Source organism: Urocampus carinirostris, chromosome 16 (assembly GCF_059441175.1).
Source record: "Urocampus carinirostris isolate Australia breed hairy pipefish chromosome 16, RoL_Ucar_1.0, whole genome shotgun sequence".
NCBI lineage: Eukaryota > Metazoa > Chordata > Actinopteri > Syngnathiformes > Syngnathidae > Urocampus > Urocampus carinirostris.
The window spans coordinates 24,360,816-24,380,522 of NC_142364.1; the positions used below are offsets into that span (position 1 = coordinate 24,360,816).

The 19,707-nt window shown below is 37.6% G+C and overlaps 1 protein-coding gene across 4 annotated transcripts in view; it reads right to left on the reverse strand.

Moving 5' to 3' along the window:
• Positions 1-19,707, reverse strand: part of LOC148350777 (electrogenic sodium bicarbonate cotransporter 1-like) — a 63,388-nt gene that overhangs the window by 27,121 nt on the left and 16,560 nt on the right. For 2 of the 4 annotated variants that reach the window (XM_088319893.1, XM_088319894.1), the window contains exons 4-13: positions 14,378-14,510; positions 11,701-11,861; positions 11,445-11,624; positions 9,637-9,732; positions 7,493-7,569; positions 5,494-5,651; positions 5,331-5,418; positions 3,195-3,349; positions 1,893-2,009; positions 1,637-1,811 (exon numbers count right to left, since the gene is read on the reverse strand). In XM_088319893.1, coding sequence (XP_088176019.1) covers positions 1,637-1,811; positions 1,893-2,009; positions 3,195-3,349; positions 5,331-5,418; positions 5,494-5,651; positions 7,493-7,569; positions 9,637-9,732; positions 11,445-11,624; positions 11,701-11,861; positions 14,378-14,510 — 1,340 coding nt within the window. The remainder of the gene's footprint in view (positions 1-1,636; positions 1,812-1,892; positions 2,010-3,194; positions 3,350-5,330; positions 5,419-5,493; positions 5,652-7,492; positions 7,570-9,636; positions 9,733-11,444; positions 11,625-11,700; positions 11,862-14,377; positions 14,511-19,707) is intronic. The other 2 variants (XM_088319895.1, XM_088319896.1) reach the window with 1 other exon arrangement.

A 19,707-nucleotide genomic window follows, 5' to 3' on the forward strand; every position in this document is an offset into this window, starting at 1 on the left:
AATCCAATGTAAATATAATCCATCCATCTAATCTAAATGTATTTATAAATCCCGATTTGTGCATGTGTGAGTGTGTGTATTCTAATGTGATTTAAAGGTTCTGAAACAGCTGAACTGATTTACGTGATAATTTACATAGTTGTGCTTTCGGGCTGTGGGAGTGTCGTCAGCTTGGTTTTGTATCAAGCCACCCCCAATAAATAAAGACTAACAAAATTGCTAAACGTGACCCAACATTACCTTGCATTCTACTTAAGGGCCGTGGCTTCCTGAAACGTGTGCGTTAAAATTGGCCAACCCAGTGTGTGTACAGGCGACGTTCATTGGTGGTGAAAGCTGGTATGGCGGGGCTTTTTTTTTTTTTTTTTTTTTTTTCCACAGCCATTCTTGCCAAGCGGAAGCCGTTACCAAGTGGTGGAGGGATTCAAGTACTGGGCAGGGGGAAGTGGTACGACTTGCGAGTTGGTTATGCCGGGTCTTTTTTGGCCAAGCAATTAGTGATGGGAATTCCAGCTCTTTTCAGGAAGCGGCACTTTCAGCTCGGCTCACTACCAACCCCAACAACCTCGCCCAAGGAGAAGGCCTGGCAATGCCGGGACATTCTGCTTGTTATAGTCATGTCATGTTTATTTGTATAGCCCCTAATTACAAAGAGTCTCAAAGAGCTGCACAGACCACAGATTATTGCCATCTACAGACTATTATTACACCATCCCCGAATAGGAGGTGGTTACTTCTTTCCAGGATGAACAGGCTGCAATGGTTGTTTCATTATTAACATTATAAAGAAAAAATAAAATATAAAATAATGAAAGGATAATATGAAATAGAAAATAAAAAGGATATATAGATTAAAAGTATTTTTAATGCTTGAGGTATCTACATTTGCATTTACAAGAACAACTTAGATAATTTACCTGTCATATTTGTCATACCCATCCATTTTCCTCTCCAACGTTAGCTCTCTTGACAATAAACTGGACCATTTAACAACTGGAAGTGGCATCGAACCGCGAGATGACGAACTGCTGCGCTAAAATTCTGACGAAGACATGGTTAATCTTATCCATCCCGGCTGACGCTCAAAGAAACTGTGCGGGTCAGATGTATCGACATTTCGTTCTGTATACACGTGTACACGAATGACAATAAAGTGAATCTGAATATAGTATAAATAAACTCAGTACATTTTTATAGACCCATAAAATGGTTAGAGTAAGTTGTGATTGGTCGCAATATAAACCCTCAGATATATTTTTTTAGATTTTGAAAATGGTGGGGAAAAAATATTTGTGTAGCAGTGTTCTCGTTTGCCCGCGTCCCTGCGTCCTAGACGAATCATTTTTGCTGGGGACGCATAGTGTCGAGCCAACGTGCGTCCCCGGGACGCAACTTTTTTGACACAAAATTATTACCCGATTACATTGTTTTTAAACAAAGATTTACCGCACTCCAGACTTTTCGTCAGGCAGATCCGCAATTGTTGTTTTGGTCTCGCGGTTCAAGTTTTCGTCTGAGGTAAAATGAACACTGGTGTAGAGACAGTGCTGATAGCAAAAATATGTTTTTGTAAAAAAAGAGCCGAGGCAAGGACACATCAGGAAAACCTTTGCATGCATATGAGTGTGTGTTGCACCTGCATGCTTTCCGTGGCGTCCCCCAACAGCCCTCCAAACGTGATGGCATTGGTAACTGTGCCCAGGTAGATGAACAAGATTGTGGAGAGTGACTGAATGTGCAGCGCGTCGTAGAAATCGCTGGCAAAGAATGGCAACTTGCGCTTCACGTCCAAAACAAGGCCACCACAGAACCTGAAAAGAGAAAAATACGATGACTACATGGAAATGTTTTATGTATTCTGCAATACATTTTGTTTTGAAAGTTTGTTTTACTTTCTGGTCCATTGCAATTCCTCTCCAACTTCGTGGCCTCCTCCACCACCTTGACCTGCATCATAGTGGGCATCGCCGTTCATCGGCGGTGGCTCCAAGCCTGCATAATGGTTCTTCCTGAGGACGACAACATGTATTTTGGATTTAAGAAGTCAGGAAAAAAAATATACTCGATCAATAAAGAAATATCCATAAAAAATATAGCAGTTTCCTTGAAACTTCATTTATCATGCACAAGGCTTAAATATTATAAATTGCATAAAGCCATTTGTCATGCACGACAATTTGAATACATATAATGTAAGGATTCATGTAAGGATTAAGAATCAAGTTCAACTGTATTTTTTTTGGATTACGTAATCGTACCAAAATAAGCAAAATATATAACTATTATCAAATGTATCCTGAATTATTTTTCTTATGACATTAACAATAAAACAATACATGAACCATCACTGCATACAAAGTGCTGCTCAGGAAGTAAAACTAGTAATACAATAAAGACAGGTTTAGCTAGATAAAAAAAACATTAACAGAAAATGATAAAGAAGTAGTAGAAGGGATAAATGATGTCATTCTAATACTGAACTCTTGAGTAGTCATAGTTACAGATCCTAGATATCAATACTACATAAAGCATTTCGCTTACAACACAATAGACTCGATAAACAATAGCGCTTTTTTACCAGAGATACTGATAACTCTTGAGTAGTTATGGATACTATACAAGAATAATACAAGCTTTTCTATTACCACCCCAAAAAAGACTTAATCAGTGACTATAGTATTATTACTTAAAATTACATAATATTAATGACTAGGGATGGGAATGTACCAATAACAACAGTGCTGATATACCATTTAATCAGGAATTTGAAATTAACGGAGGGCAAATTACAATTAAATAAAAGTAGTATAAAGGAAAAATATTTTGGGGGAGTTAAACATCTATTTTTAAAGGGGCCTGTAGTGTAGAAATGCCAGGGTTAGTGTCGGTGCTGAGAACAGACTTTTTTAACGTGTCGGGTCAGGCGATGGAAGTCGACACCATTTAAGCTAGCTTGTATCAAGGCACCCATAATAAATACTAACAAAATCAATAATCATCTGTTTTCATGGGGTCTGCTTTTGTGGGGTCTTTAACACCCTCTGTCATCCTAATTATGTATTAAAGCTCCTGACCAACAACCCCTTTATCAGCCAAATCTAATATTCTATGGGCTTTGCCAGCAATGCCGGGCCATTTTGGTTGAAATCTATAGGTATATGTTTTTTTTAATGTAAGAAGAGGATTTAGTGCACCTCTTATCTGAGGACGGCAGCGTCTTTGGCGGTTCTATCCTGATATCTGGGTCCCACTCTCCAGGTGGCAGCACGATGACTTCATCCAGGAACTCCTCGATGCCGGCCAGGAGGTCCTGCCGGTCCTTGGCCTTGTAAGCAATGTCATGGAATACCTAACCCAGGAAAAACATGTGCACAAACTCCCATTAAGGGGGAAAACATGTTGTAAATATGTCACTCAGTGATCTAGGATTGGGTGGGGGCTCGAGCACACGTGCAATCGAGCGTCTCAACGTGTCGATGGGGGTAAAGTTTAACACGAGGAAATCCTGGAAAAGCACTTCCTGTGTTGCCGTGTTGACAGAGGGTGCATTCTGGGAAGTGGAGAGGCCAACACGGGACCGCAACATTCCTCAAAGGACACTGACAAAGTCACTAAAATGTGCATGAATAGTTTGGATATGTCCATTGCAATTAAACTGTCAACAAAATATAGTGTTAAGAAAAAAAGAATATATATATATATATATATATATATATATATATATATATATATATATATATATATATATACAGTATACAGATGGTTCATTATTATGAAGTACATTTATTATTTTCTAATGATTAATTTTAGAAAAAACACACAACCTTCTAAGTTCCCAGTGTTGTACTAAAATTTGTGCCTAAAAAGTATCACTTTTCAGTAGAAAGTACAATAAGAATGTATTGTTGTAATGTGTCACTGCATATACAGTCATGATTTTATGAGTTTTCCAATAACATCATTTTGATTCTTTTAATCATCACATCGATATATTAATCAAATTAATCATTTAGTGCAGGCATGTTCAAAGTCCGGCCCGTGATCAAATTTGTAATTGCCCACAGCCTCTGTCATAAAAGTAATAATATGTGGCCTGCCAGTAATGTTAACTGCAGTATAAAATACATTTGTACAAAAAAAAAACAACAACAACAAAAAAACACATTTCACCCGATGATGGAGAATTTTAGCCCACCCTATTTCCAACATGGAAACTGTAAATATGTGGCGGTTTTTAACAAATATAATATCAAGAGGCACTGACAGACGAAACATGCAGACTGCAAAAAGCTATCTGGGAATTAATGCTGTGAAAAGGTGAAGCAACTGGAAGCTGTTTTAACAGCACAGTAGCGCTTTTTCACAAGAGTCTAAGAATCAAATGAAAATTCTACAAAGGCAAGCTACGAGGTTGCGAAGCTGATCGCCAAGCACTGCAAACCTTTCACGAAGGGTGAATTTATTAAATACTGTTCAAAAAACGCCAGGCTGAATAGTTGGTCCTCACACATTTTCAGCTTGGACAAGTTTGGACAACCCTGATTTAGTGGTTATCAATGTAGATTATGATAATCAACACTGTCAAAATTTGTTTACTTATTTTTTGTTTTATTCACTTGTCGCCACAATGTATCAATCAATCTAGTTATTATACTGTCTCCACATTGTTCTAAGTAAGGGGTTTCTAAGGTCTGGGTGAAGTTGGGCCGAATTGGGTTTTCCACAAGAAAATATCAGATAAAAACCACTGTTCTTAAGTATATATTATTTTATTATCGCACAAAATAATGTAAAAAAAAAAAAAGAATTAATGGGAAATTCAAACAATGTTTCATAAACAAATCAACAAGTTGCATGGCTGCACTTACATTAAACTTTCATAATAAAGCAAGGGCTTTCTCGGGGGCTAACTTTGACCTCCGGGCCATGTGTTTGAAACCATGTTATAAGTGGTGTTCATATTTACTGTAGGGAAGCAGTCAGAGTCTGATCAAACCACCAGCAGTATTCCGTCTGGAGATAAGACTGATGTGAAGCTGGGATGTTAAGAATTTTCCACTGACTTATGTTTCGTTTTTGTCGAAACCCATTATGTTCTACCCCTTTGGGTTTTAACAGATTGTCAGCCATTTGAAAGACCACTTGTGAAACAATCACAGCATTTTTCTGAACTAACAAAGCCAAAATGTTCGGTTTTATTTGTTTTATCAGTTTTATTGTAAACCTCCACTGAATTGCTTTACTCCAGGGCTTGTTTTACCTGTCACGTCACAAAATCCGAATGTTAAGCGAACACGCGGAGGAAGAAAAGTTCTCTTTCAATAACAAACCTCGTCAGACATCAGGGTGGCGATGGCTCGTCCGATTTCGTGGTAAGACTTTGCTTTTCCTTTTGGACCCAGCAGCACAAAGAGGAACCTGCCAGATACCAAAGAGTTAGCAAATAGCATTATCAATTGCACACTTTCAAGGGGACATATTATTTGTAGCTACCTGGTGGGTACTGGAACCTCGGTGAGCGCCCCCAACATGACAGCGTTCTGTAGGCGGACAAACGCTACGAATGGCGTCTCCAGGAAGTCCACCTCGCCCACCAGCACGTTGGAGGCTTCAGCGTCACGGGGAAGCTTCTTCATGAATTTATTTTTCAGCTGAATTAAAATTATGTATTGGTGAAAAAAACAAACATTAGATAAAGCAAGTTAAGTACCGTATTTTCACTATAATTTTTTTCTTCTTCAAATAAATCATTATTTCTAATCTTCTCAATGTCTGGACCAAGGGTCAGGAACCTTATAAACTCAAAGAGCCATAATAGCAAAGTATTTTCATTTTCTTTTTTTGGAGAGAGCCATACTATATAGTTTTGGACAAAATTCGGCAAAATTGCCAAACCCACTCTCCAGACAAAAGCTAATTTTTCAGCGCATTTTATTTCTCTGTGTGTCTTTAAATGTTAAGATAAAATGATAATAATGTTCCATATCAACAAACATACCACTTTAAACTTGTATCCCTCCCACTGTTACTTATGATCATAGAGGCACATTTTGACATTTTTTTGTACATAATTGTTTCAAAACAAGGTGCACGCAGAGTTCTTTTGTGTATACGTCACAAAAAACTGCAAACGGTAAGTTTATAGATGTATTTCCCTTCAGCGCAGTGGGTGAGTGTGAGAGGCGAGCGTACTGTGTCGCATACTCTGCCCACCCATACCGCTCACCCAATACAATTGCTCTGTGTGCTTGGCTAGCGTTTGTAGGTAATTACAGTTTTTGTGTGGGTTTTCATCATAAAGTGTTTCAACAGTAAACATACCTTATTTAATAAGCATCCATTTACTTCTTTAAGGATTCTTTAGCATTGTTCAGCCAAAACGGGGTCTGTTGGTGTGACACCTTGACTGTAAACTGTTGGTAAAACTGTGCCCTGTATATACTGGACTGAACAGTATAGTGCAATTGGAATTCTTGGAATTTGCACTGGTAGCATATATTTATTGGGGCCATATGTACTCAAGAAAAGAGCCATATGTGGCTTGTGAGCCATAGGTTCCCGGCTATACTTTGTTTTATTCTTTCAACTCATTTAATCAATAAAAAAAGTGTGACTTTTCATTGAAAAGGCACTATTGTCTGGGTGACCCCAAATTTTTGAACAGTAGTGTAAATGTTTTTTAAGAGGGCCAGACCGATGACCGGTAATCAACTGTCGGGTAAAATCGGCCAATTGAAACTATAAAAACATTAACCAAATGATGGTTGATCATACAAAAAGTTAACCCAAAGTTACACACCCTTTTAAAAGTACTCTGAATGCACTATTTTGGTTTAAACGCATTAGCAAGGAACACAAGTGATTCTGATGTCTTTTAGAATATTTAAATACCACCAAATTGGGGTTTACTTTAAAAAAAACTCCTTTTCAATCTTTTTTTATCTATCTATTGAAAAATTGTTCTATTTTCTTTGCAAAAAGTGCATAAACCCCCCCAAACGGCACAAAATCCATATCTGTCATGCCCTTGTTTGTACAGCATGACCTGCACATACTTGGGAAAAATAATATGACTGCCCATTCTACTAGTTTAGATTATGAAATGACGCTGAATATATTTTTAAAAGACACAGATTCCTAAAGTCAGCTATAAACATAGAAATATACTATTTGTGTTTATTGTTGAAATTGACTTTGTATTGTCTGTTGATGCACTTGCAACACCCAATCCAGCCTGGTCATCCTGAAAAGGGGATTATGTAATGTGCAACCCCATCTCAATTCCTAATTTTTCTCATGCTGAGGTTTTTGGGGCCTTTTACCTTAACCAAATCTAGGTTCTAGATCAGGGGATGTTATAATAGTGGACCCTTGATACTTTTTGAGTAAGGGTTATAAAATAAATATGACTTGACAGGAGATGTCACACTGTATGTATGAATATAGTTTTGCAATGTAATTAAACTTTAGTGTAGGTTAAGGAGCACATTACCTGATCCTTCTCCGGTTTGTCCGAGAAGTCACTCAAGCTGTTGGAGGTAAGGTTGCGATGGGCTGTGGTGGGACTACCTGCGAAGAGGCCATGGAAGCGGCTGTTAGGACACTGGCAAAGCCATTTTGGCAGGACATTAAGAGAAAGCAAATCCCTGGATAGAAGTGAGAAAGAGGCAGCAGCAAAGTGAACGAGCACAGCTAGAAACATGTGCTAAATGCAACGAGGATTACAGCCTCCCGGGACGGACGCCAGGCGCTCATTCATGCTGTACGCTCATCTTACACGTCAGAATGCTCTCGCAAATTCTCAGTAATGCTTTCAATTAGCTTGGGAACCCTGTTCAAATTTGGTAAACAGTCAGATTATAGATAGCGCTTCACTTAGCATTAGGTGAAGATTAACAGGGACTAAATCGAAAAATCTGTCTTGGCAGAATATTAGAACCGATCAAAGATGAATATAAATCGCATGATGTCTAATTCATTCTAATTAATTGTCAGTGCAGTGGACAACGTGGTGTAGAATTAAGGTAATCCCATTTTTGGGTGGATTAATATTCTAGCCTGTACGGAAATTTCTCTTCGGTTCAAGCAGTAACAATCGGGGCTTAGGCCAAGGTATTTTCTGGTTAAGCAGGAGTAGCTACAGTGACGTCCGGGGAGTTTTGGTTCTGGCGAGGCACTGTCAGATTTACAATTAAATAAACCTACATCTTAATCATCTGTTGATTGGCAGATGAAGAAAGCAATATAAATTATAAGTGAGGTTGATGCGCTGCTCTTTTTAAATAAATGCATCAATTGATAGATAATCCTCCATTATGAAAAGAGTAAATGCTACGAGAAAAACTACTGAATGGCATGATGTGTTTGCTTGCCAATACGGTCACTAACTCGGTATTTTGTGAAAGAGTTGTGCGGCAAATCTGGATCCTTGGTCTCACTATCTCCCTCTGCCATGATGCAAGAAAAGTGCGTGTCTCACTCTGCATCTGCAGACGCTCAGCATGGTAATGTGTTACATACTAATTGTATTAATAATAATCCTGATATAGTGTGAACATTCTATTATTTTGAAAAAGAAATTTCCCTAAATTTTAAACTTAAACAAGATTGAACTTTTAACACTTAATAAATATAACCATTTACTATATTTTATATTTTTATGATGACAAGTGAGGCACAGCCACCTCCCTTGACTGCACGTCATCAAGTAGCTGATGTTTGAAATCTGCGTTGAGGAGAGGGCGAACATTTATTACGATTTACGTATCGTAACCTTTACTATGATATTTCTTTTGACTTTTTAGCTTTTCGTAACTATGCAAAATACGGTTTGGCTTTGGAAAAACACATTTAAACTTAAATCAATTTTTTCTTTGTAACTTCAAAGGAAACAGTATTGCTTCCATTGCTAGTTCAGTGCAAATTGGGGGCCTCTAAAATGCTTAGAGTGGGAGACATAAATTATAACTAATGATTGTCCAGTTTTGCAAGATTACAATTACATCAAGTCTTTTATTTATATTATATGGACTCCCGTTTGGTACAAGAGTTGTTTAATAATAATAAAAATATTAAAACATTCTATTTCAAAGCGCCTTTCAGGACACCCAAGGTCGCTGTACAGAAAATTAAATACTGTGATGTCAATAAAACAGAAATAAAATCAGAAAAAAAGGGTGGAGACCTTGGGTACATTAAGAAAAAGAAAAAAAATAGTGATCATTTTGTCTTTCTTACTTTAGTTTAGGCTTATTTTTCCTATAAGGTAATACCTAAAATACCAACAATAATATCTAAAAAAATATTAAGATAGGAAAAATAATATTTTGATATAAGGAAACAATTTTATATACTGTACTACATTTCCCCCTCAATTTTCTAACTAAAATTTTTGGGAGTAATGTCACACATTAGATATGTTTTTTTCTGGTATTGGGCAACAGGATTAAATTGTGTTAATGGCTGGAATGATCCTTTTCAACCTTCTTTTTTGCATCCCAGAGAGCCCGTTAATCCGCGACAGGAGCAAATGTCAAGACCTCTCCAAACATTTCGAGAGGGTCAGTTTCACGCGATTGCACGAAATCATTCCGGTTGCACAAAAGTCTGATGGAGATTCTCTACGACCTCACTTACAGAGGTATCCCGTGCTGGCGCTCCTCAGGACCTCACAGGGGTCTTCTAGCTCGTGCGGGGATAAAAAAGGCACGGGGTGCTCGGTGAGGTTGCGTGCTTTACCGGCCGACGCCCCAAAAGACAAGGATGAAATGGGAAGTGGGAAGAAATGAGGAAAGGAAGTCATTAGTGTAAAGATGGAATGGAAAGTTGAAGGAATTGAAAATAAGGTTAGATAGATGGTAGCCCCAAAAATATAACCATAACTCTTTTATGATTATTTAAAGGGACACTGTAATATTTGACCTATATGTCACTGTACTGTGTGGTGTAAACTAAAAAGATCGCTGAAAAGCGCAAGGAAGAATTCAAACTACGAATGGTCAAAGTGACCAAATCGCATCATTCATATTTTTATTTATTGCCCAGCCTTAAACAAACGTTTTGGTTTTGGGGGCACCCATAGCAACAAGATGGCAGACAGTCATGTATGACATGCTATATAGCTCATGATTTCTGGCTTTTTTAATCAATTAATTACATTTTTTAAATACTAGGATGCGCTAAAATAGTACACGCTATCCCTATAATATAACCAGGTTTTAAAAGGAGCCCATTAAATAGAAAGAACAACAATGTCATGATGATGATAAGACATCTTTGTTGTTCTAAATTAGGTTCCGATTTGCCACATCCCTTGAACCCAGCATGAGCGCCAGCGACAGAAAGTATATGCATTACCTTTTTCTCCAATTTTTATCAGTCAAGCACGGATTGTAAATTATTTTTCAGTCGCTTTGTTAAACCGTGTATATCCGTATTTATTAGTGTATAACGCACACTTGTTCAATAACACGCACCCCTAGTTTTTTAAATTAAAAAAACATTGATATAAAATAGTGTTGAACTTTTTCTAAGCTCAAATTAAGCACTGTAAGTTACGAATGTTGTTGAATACGTGCGGCCATGATTAAACTAATTTATTGTCAACGTAAACTATGAACGCAATACCAACATCAAATTTACAATGTATTTATTTAGTGTAATTCATAAGCAGATACACCAAAGAGTCCTTTCCCTCATGATGCTGTTTTGCGTTGATATCTTTTCGTTGACTTTCTGTTTTCTCCATTCTCTCACATTCGTCTCTGGTACTGTGACTAAAAATATTGTGATAATGATATAAAATCAAATTTTCATATGTCATCTATATCTCTGGTGGTCTATGGTTTACGATTCGGTGTTCTCACCGCTGTGACCCGGGTTTGATTCCCATTGCATCCAATATTTTTGCCGTTGAGGTCAGCAATAATTTTAAAACAATTTTGGGGGACCTCATATATAACGCTCAACCAAACTGGGTTATTTTTTTAGCTAAAAAAAAAAGCACAACATACACAAATAAATACAGTAAAATGATGGAACTTTAAAAATTGAAAATGTAATTACCTAAAATGCTGTTGCCAGCACGGTAATGCTTCTTGTGATCGAGTGAATCATGTCTTCACTAGGTGAGGCTTATGTTATATAAAATAAATTCAAATTTCTTGAGCTATGACTTTTTAAAAAAAAAATGCTTGTCCATATGATAGTTCATGCATTTCATCTTTTTTTCAGATCAATATTGTTTTTTAATGAATATGTTTTTACCACTAGGATGCGCTACATGATACACAAAGTCCCTTTAAATAATGTTATCACAAAAAGCTACTAAAAGTAAGGCAGAGATCAACTTGGAAGTAGTTTGTTGGTTCTTGGTGTAGATGATAATCATTAAGACGACTAGGTTTTTTGGGGGGTTGATACCCAGTAGTTGACTGGAGCAATACCATTCTCCTGGCTTGAAAAAAGCCTGCTTGCACTGGAGACACTTTTGCCGATATCGGCGAGCGAGCGCAGGTTAGACTTCTTGGTCTGGTGGCGATGCTTGCGTAGCAACGTGTACATGACCCTCTCCTTCAGATCTTTCCTCAACTGGCCACTCTGGATCTGGCTTTCAGTCAGCATCTCTGTTGAGGGCAGAGAAAAAAGAGATCAAAGTCAAAGTCGGTTTTATTTTAGCGGGTTATGCTCGACATGCCGTACCGACGACTTGTGGCAGTGTGGAGGCCTCCAGATCAAGCAAGATGGTGCCCTTCTCGATGTACGTCTTGAGCTCCATCAAGCTGTGCAGTGACAGCGTGGCCACGTGGGGTTTGCTCCAGCGCTCGCCGCCTTTTTCGACTTTTTCCTCAAACTTGATCCATCTTAACAAACAGGGAGCAACAGAATGTTTTTTTAATCAAGTTCCAAACACTGGAATTAAATTGACGGTTTACTCTTTAAACAATACATTTACAGAAGAAATATATGATGGTACTTTAGCACTAATACTAGCATTGGCAGTTGCTAATGAGCGTCACCAATGCTAGCCACATTATAATTAGCAGCAATTGTGCGGCAACCATTTACGGTCCTGACACTTACGGAGTGTTGCTGGATGTTAATGCTTGTGGACACATTAGCATTAGCGGCATGCTCTACATCCAATTTGCTGAGTAGCATTATTCAACGGATTAGGACACGGCAATAGGGCCAAAAATGTAAAACTTCCAATTAATCAGTGAGTCTGGACGTTAATGATTTTAAACCCACCTAACACACCCATTTTTCTATAACATTTTATTAATTTAACTATATCCAGTGCAAAATATTCAGGTAGGAAAATTCCTGTCTACTCATATATTTTCCCCTGACTTTATAAGGTTTTTGATCAGAATTGATCAAATTGAATTTTTTTTATAAGACTAGATGGATATTTCCAATCATTGTGATGCAGACCAAAAATTGAGATAATTCTTGATGCCTCGTGGCGGGCAAGCAGGTAACACAGATGACAAGGATTCTTTATATTAATCCTGTCTCAGATGTCAGCACCACAAAAGGACCATTCTCCCAAGACCTGAGGCGCATCAGGTTTCCTACGGAACGTCAGGTTTCACTCAGAACCACACGCCGCCTTTCGAAGAGACTTGCCGAGAAATATCGTAAGCATTTTATTTAATTGTCAATACCATGTGTACTCAAAACTAATTCAGACCGTACTTTTTGAGTAAGAATATAGTGGAGCTTCAATATACTGTTATCCCTAGCTGTATCGCAGTTAACATTTTGTGGTTTTGGTACTTCAGATTTTCATCGAGCATTGTCTTCTGGAGTCCTATTGGCGAAATAGTCGCCCTGCCCCTTTTCAACCTGTGCGTTAATAATGCTGCAGTGTTGTACTCATACCTAAAACAGCTTGATGAACCTACATTACGCACGCGCAAATCTTTTTCAATTTCGAGTTTCTTTGAAAGCCATCGTGACAACAAAATCCCCTGGACCGCTTTGAACTGCGGCCGGGCTCAAAAAGCAGTGGAACATGCTTCCTATCGCCAAAAATGTTAGACTTCTCGACATACTAAAGGAATGTAAAAGAAAATTTCCGTAACCCTCACATGATGGCAACAAAATATCATCTGGAGTGGATAGTTTTCAAACATTAAAAATCAATCTTTGATTATTTTTTTATAAAGCCTGCCAAACAAAACTGGCAGAAATATAATAACCAATATAAGTCAATAGTTCAATATTTTGAGCCGAAATGAAATTTTGGCCTGAATCAGGTTCCCATAAAAAGCTGCTTTATCCACACAAGTACCCAAGTCAGTCAACCAATGATATTTCATATAACAAATCAATAGTCTAAACTAGTCAAGTCAAGTCAAGGCATGTTTTATTTGTATAGCCTCTTAGGTTATATTGATTGTGTCTTTGATTTCAGAGTTGAAATGTCATTTTAAGTCAAGTCAAGTCATGTTTATTTGTATAACCCTTTATCACAAGGAGTATCAAAGGGCTGCACAGATCAAAGACTATTGCAAACTACAGACTATTATGAGACCATCCCCTCATCTAAAACCTACATGAGGGCAAATAATACATATATTGTCAACATAAAATATAGGTTATTCATATGCTATAGAGTAGAAGTGTGTTTTAAGCTTAGATTTAAACATTTCCACTGAGGTTGCAGATCGAATCTCAGGGGGAAGAGCATTCCACAGCACCGGGGCCCAGATGGAGAACGCTCTCGAACCTGCGGAACTACTTGTGAGATTATTTTTAAAATTACAATTTGACAGTACAGTACTTGTATTTGTAGTGTGGAATGTTGATTTTACGCCACATTTTTTCGTCCACATGATGGTGACAAAATATTATCCAAAGCAAAGTGGATCATGTCTTTAATCAATACAGTAACACAATAAAGCAGCACGATCACTTTTTAAATTATAAATTGACAATAAGTTATTGGTAAAATATATTTCATAAAGCATATTACATTTAATTTATAAAATAATAATGCAATTTGGTTTCAATGTATGATAGTGTATTTAATAAATAATGAGGGTTTATAGATCTCAGCTTTTGACGATTGTGGCACCTTTTTAGAACGCAAGTTGCGCGAAAAACGAGGGATTAGTGTATTCATATATCTACCCTTTTTGTCATTAGTACAGGGTGTGAGTGCATTTGGCCCCTCTGAGAGTTTCTCCCCAGTCAAGCTCCCACGGGTCAGGTACTACCGGTATTCATCTGATAAGAGCAGACCGGCAGCGCACCCGCCCGCTTATAATTTATTAAGTGTTTTGTAACCACCATGCTTTTGGCTCGCGGTGCCCAACACAAAATGAACGCCCCACGCACCAGTGGGCAGGGCTGCAAGGACATCCTTTACCTGGCAGTCTCCTTCCACTCCATCTCTTGCCCCTCAACTGCCAGAAGCTCATCGAGTTCGGTGAAGAGTTGCGGGGGAGGAGGTCCTTCGTCTTCCTCACCTAGGATGAAGCGGATCCTCTCTGCCGGGGAAACTAAAAACAGGGAACAAAAGAATTGAAACCGGAAGGCCTGTGGCGGGCCGTGAATATCACTCCTAGGCCTTAAGAGTTGCCCTACTTAGTCTGGCTTTGACAAACATTCATCCAAATACCATTATTTATGGCATTGCGGTTCAAGAAATCGTACATGGAAGCACACATGCACACGACTAGGAGTCATATTGCCTTAATTGCGTACAACACAAGCCATTTTCCAGAGCATTTAGAAATCAAAACAGAAATTAAAATGTATCACTATACAGAAAAATGCAAACATTTAAAAGTAACAAAATACTAAATTAATTTTCCTCAAAGTTTTATCTTCTCACGAGATCTTGCTTCCTTTAAAAGTTCCATCTTGTAAATGGATTTAAGTCTGTGGCCAAATCTTTGTTGTCATCTCCTCCGGCCACAGTAGGTTGAACATTTCAACATGACACATTTTTAAAATGTTTAACTTAAAAAAAGCTATGATGTAGTTTGGTTGATTTGCATAGCGCTGCCTTTGCTTAACTTAAGTAACTGTCGAATAACAAGACACATGTCACTTCTTCAAATTTAACGGGCTCTTGGATCATGCAGTCGTACAAGGATCCAAAACACACCAGCAAGTCAACCTCTGAATGACTCAAAAGAAAAGAAAATGAAGAATTTGGAGTGGCCAAGACAAAGTCCAGATTTAAATTCAATTGCGATACTGTCCATGCTAGAAAACCCTCTAATATGGCAGATTCGAAACAATTTTGCAAAGAAGAGTGGGCCAAAGTTCCTCCACAGACTAGTGAAAGACACATTTAACAATTATCGTAAACGTTTGATTTCTTTCATCGCTGCCAAAGGTGGCCCAACTAGCTATTAGGATCAGGGAACAATTACTTTTTCGTATAGTGCCAGATCTTTTTCTTATCGTGCCTTAATAAATCGAAACAACATTTCCTTGGGTTGTCTCTGTGTGATATGAACATTGGTTTGACGATCTAAAACCTTTGTAAGTGATAAATATGCAAAAAATACAGAGATAAGGAAGAAGCAAATACTTTTTCACGGCTCTGAATAAACTTTGAAAAAACACATTTAAAATGAAATTGACATGGTCCAATTGTGATAATGATGCCTGGTTAATGTTAGGTCAGCAGAGAAGACCTTGCTGGCCCTGACTATCTGCGTCATGAGATGTTTCATTGGGTTGGTAGTTTCAGGAATTCAGCACGCAACTGCCAAAGGGTTACACTGTTGCACAGTCATAATTCATGTCTTTGGAACATCATGAGACCTTCATATTAGGCCCTTTGGTGATACAACCAGATAGGAAAAGTATCAAGTTACAAGGGAAAATAAGAGCCAAAAGAACTTTGTAAAAGTTTAAGAGGTAATGTAATAATACCTATTTATTATCAGGTGTTTATATAAGGGTTAAGCTGCTTGATCTAGGAGTTAAGTAGAAGTGTCAAGGCTAAAATAAAGAAAGAACTATATCAAAGCTTGGTGACAGGATCACTCGTTGAGAAAGGAAGAATTGGAATGTGGTTGCGGTTATAAATTGAGGAATGAGTCACTTTTCAAAAATCCAAGACAATAACATATAGCAGATGTGTGTATAGAAAAATAATGCATGAAAACTGAAAAGGTGTGGATCACTCTTTTTAGTCAAAAAAGGCTTTAAAACAATTCAAGTAATAAACTCATTTCTAATTTAATACAATTGTTCACATTATTTAGATTACGGGTTAGGTTTTTTTTTTTTCCAGACAGAAAAAATAATAATGACCCTTGTAAAGAAAGTTTTCTCTGATGGAGGTTCTGGTGACAGGCAAAAGTGTCTACTATAATTATTATTTATTTTTTTGTCTAACAAATAAAGAAAACCATAGATGTATTTGGTTTATTTTTTTCATTCAATTGTATCTATTTTTTATATTAAGGTAATTGAACTATGGGTGTAGGATCCCAAAAAGATTTTTACTTTTTACTGTTTTGATTAAATATCAACTGATGATGATTTATTATTTCTCCTAAATTTGATTTTCATCTTTGTCAATGGATATACAGTATGTATATGAAATTAATAAATCAATAATGCAACACTGCTGGGGTTGAGTGATAGCATAAACACACTTAGCAGTACTTCACCAATAACAATATTATAAGTAATAATATTTTGAAGGTTTTGGTGGTAAGATTCTGGGGTTATCATGATTTTTATGCTACGCTAACTCACATTTTCACTGTATGCCATAAAATATGAAAACCGACATCCTGAGTTATCCCAGTACATCGAAAGACTTGTGAATTTTAAAAAGAAAAAAAGAAATACAATAAAAAAATGGGGGATGGCATGCTTACTTTGAGAGTAGTCGTCAGGAAACTCACAAATCCCGACAAATTCACCACTTTACTTCCTTGTTGTTTTCGTTGGTGGTAAGTGATGACCATATTTGATTGTTCTCACCTAGCAAAAATGTTGGTGTTTGTTTCCTCAACGTGATACAGAGATACAAGTAGTAATTGATTTCACAATATTCCACTTTGAAATATACAGAGACAATTCACATGGAGAAGAACAGTGTTACGGTGTTGGGAACAACGCAGTTGTAAATAAAGCCGTTACATAACAGCGTTATTTTCTTTTAGTAACGGGGTAATCTAACGCATTATTTATTCCGCTGGTACCATGACTGACGGTCAAAAGTGGTACGTTTCTTTGGCAACAGAACACCAACAGCAGCGTGCCCCGCAAACCTAAAGCAGTTTTCAGCTCTTCCCAGAGTTGTTTACGTCACATCTTTTCGGATCATGTCAACATTCAAAATAGTGACTATCATATAACTATATCACAAATACGGATATAGTATTTAACAATGCTCCAAAAGCAAAGGTGAATAAGGGCTCATTGTCAAATAATGTGAGCCCTATTTATAGCGGCGGTAAGCGTGCCCAACCCTTACCAATGGACTAGCAGTGATATAGATGACCAATGAAAAGGCATTGGCTTTTATCTCAGTATCACACTAGAGATGAGCATTTCACTTGTTGCAATGGCAATAATTTTGTCACTCAAAGTGCTAGGAATAGAAGAATAGAATAGAACTTATTGTAATTCAAATTGTAATTAATAATAATCTTGCTAGTACATTGGACTATTGAGAATGAGAACACTGAATTTCTTATAATAGAGATGTTTTATGCTGTATTTACTCACATCATAGATTAATTTACAACTATGAAATAAAATACTCAAATAAGGGGGTCAGCTTATATACACATATTCTCTTGTGTGTCACAGGTAGCGAATAGAAGCAGCATGTGGGGAAAGGGACGTGGCTCATACAGTAACAACAAACCAAACGTTGACAATGGGAGTCCAGAATTTACAATAAACGTGTGCTGCATTGTGGTCTTTTTATTTGTAAAATTAATTTTGCACGACATAATGCCTGGAGAAAAAAAAAAGAAATTGTCTTGGAGAGTGACCAGAAACGGAAAAAGAGATTTTTGAGTGCTTGGAAGCCCAGAGATAAAATAGATATGGAGTGTCTATGCCAATTGTTCATTTGCAAGCTCTCAAGATTGCACAAGCCAATACATATGAAGGGTATTCTGCTTTCACAGTTTGGTGTACATGTTTTCTTCTGCTAATCTTATTTGGTGGCTATTTCAAAGCAGTTTAGGGGTCAGCGTCTGTGCGAGTATATACAATAATTTGTAACAAGATAGTTACTTTCGTAGTAACGTGAGATTTCTGGTGTCAATAATCTGGGGTGATAACAGAGTTACTTTTTGAATAAGGTAACTAGTAACTGATACTATTTTACAGTATTATGGCCAACACTGGAGAGGAAACCAAAATATGACCTTCTGTGAAATATTTAAAAGGTATAGGGCAGTGGTGCCAAAACTCTAGCCAGCGGGGCAGATACGGCCAGCCTCCACATTTGGTCTGGCCCCCGATCAATATCAGAGAGCATTTTGACGTTCATTTCTTTGGAGCTAAAAAAGATATCAAGGTTTGGGTGGGTGTTTTGGTTGTAACGTGATTCGAACAAGTTTTGCGGCGGTAAGCGTGCCCAACCCTTACCAATGGACTAGCAGTGATATAGATGACCAATGAAAAGGCATTGGCTTTTATCTCATTATCACACTAGAGACGAGCATTTCACTTGTTGCAATGACAATAATTTTGTCACTCAAAGTGCTAGGAATAGAAGAATAGAATAGAACTTATTGTAATCGTACATGTAAAGTAATCTATACCACTGGTGGTCAAGTGCTCCGTCATCTAAGCTGATCTTGGACCTGTTCCATAAACTTATTTCTGCGAAGAACCAGCAGAGTTGTATTTGCTTATTTTTTATTTCACAAATATTGTTAATATTATTTTTCCAACTTTTGTTCTGTGAAAAATCAAAAAGGGTTATTTTATGGTGGCTTTCTGGAAAACAATACATTTTTACATATAGGCACTCCTTCAATCAACACACTTTTTCCATTACAAACTGACCCCAGCCCCTCATCAGAGAAGGGAAAAGTTATGTTGCCCTCATAAGAAAAGGTTTGGGTACCCCTGGTGTAGGTGGTGGATTTCAGATATCAAAGCTTTAGCTTAATGAATAGCATTTGGTATGCAACGGGTACTAGTATTGTTTGCTAAACCCTTGTTCTGAGGAATTGATGACCTCATTCTAGGAAGCGGCGTGTGGTCTAACGAGGACATGTCAGCAGTGTATTGTCAGTCTGACGGTTGACTAACAAGTCTCGGTCACGTGTTGCCGGCTGTGGTTCTTGCATTCATTGACTACAGCTAAACCGCAAACTGGTTCAATGACACACCACCATGTGGATTAGCCAAGGAGACAGTTTACTTGCAAAGTTACACAACAGCGGCATCGCCGGAGGCTCCAAGTTGAGCTTCTAATCCCAACTAACGACACTTTGTCTTAATTTAGAACGCAGTGATCATGTTAGAAATAAAAAGGTACAGTAAAAATCTGTAAAAGTACAAGCATCCCTCATTGATTCCATCGGACCCAAGGGGAACAATTCGAGCCTGTTCTAAACACGTGTTTGTCAAACTCTTTTGAGCCGAGGCACTTCATTAGAATATCTAGATGCACAATGTCCGTCAAGAATGTTTAAAAACAATTTGCCGGCACTAGTTTCATGTTATGATTCATGTTAACTATATTGACAGTAT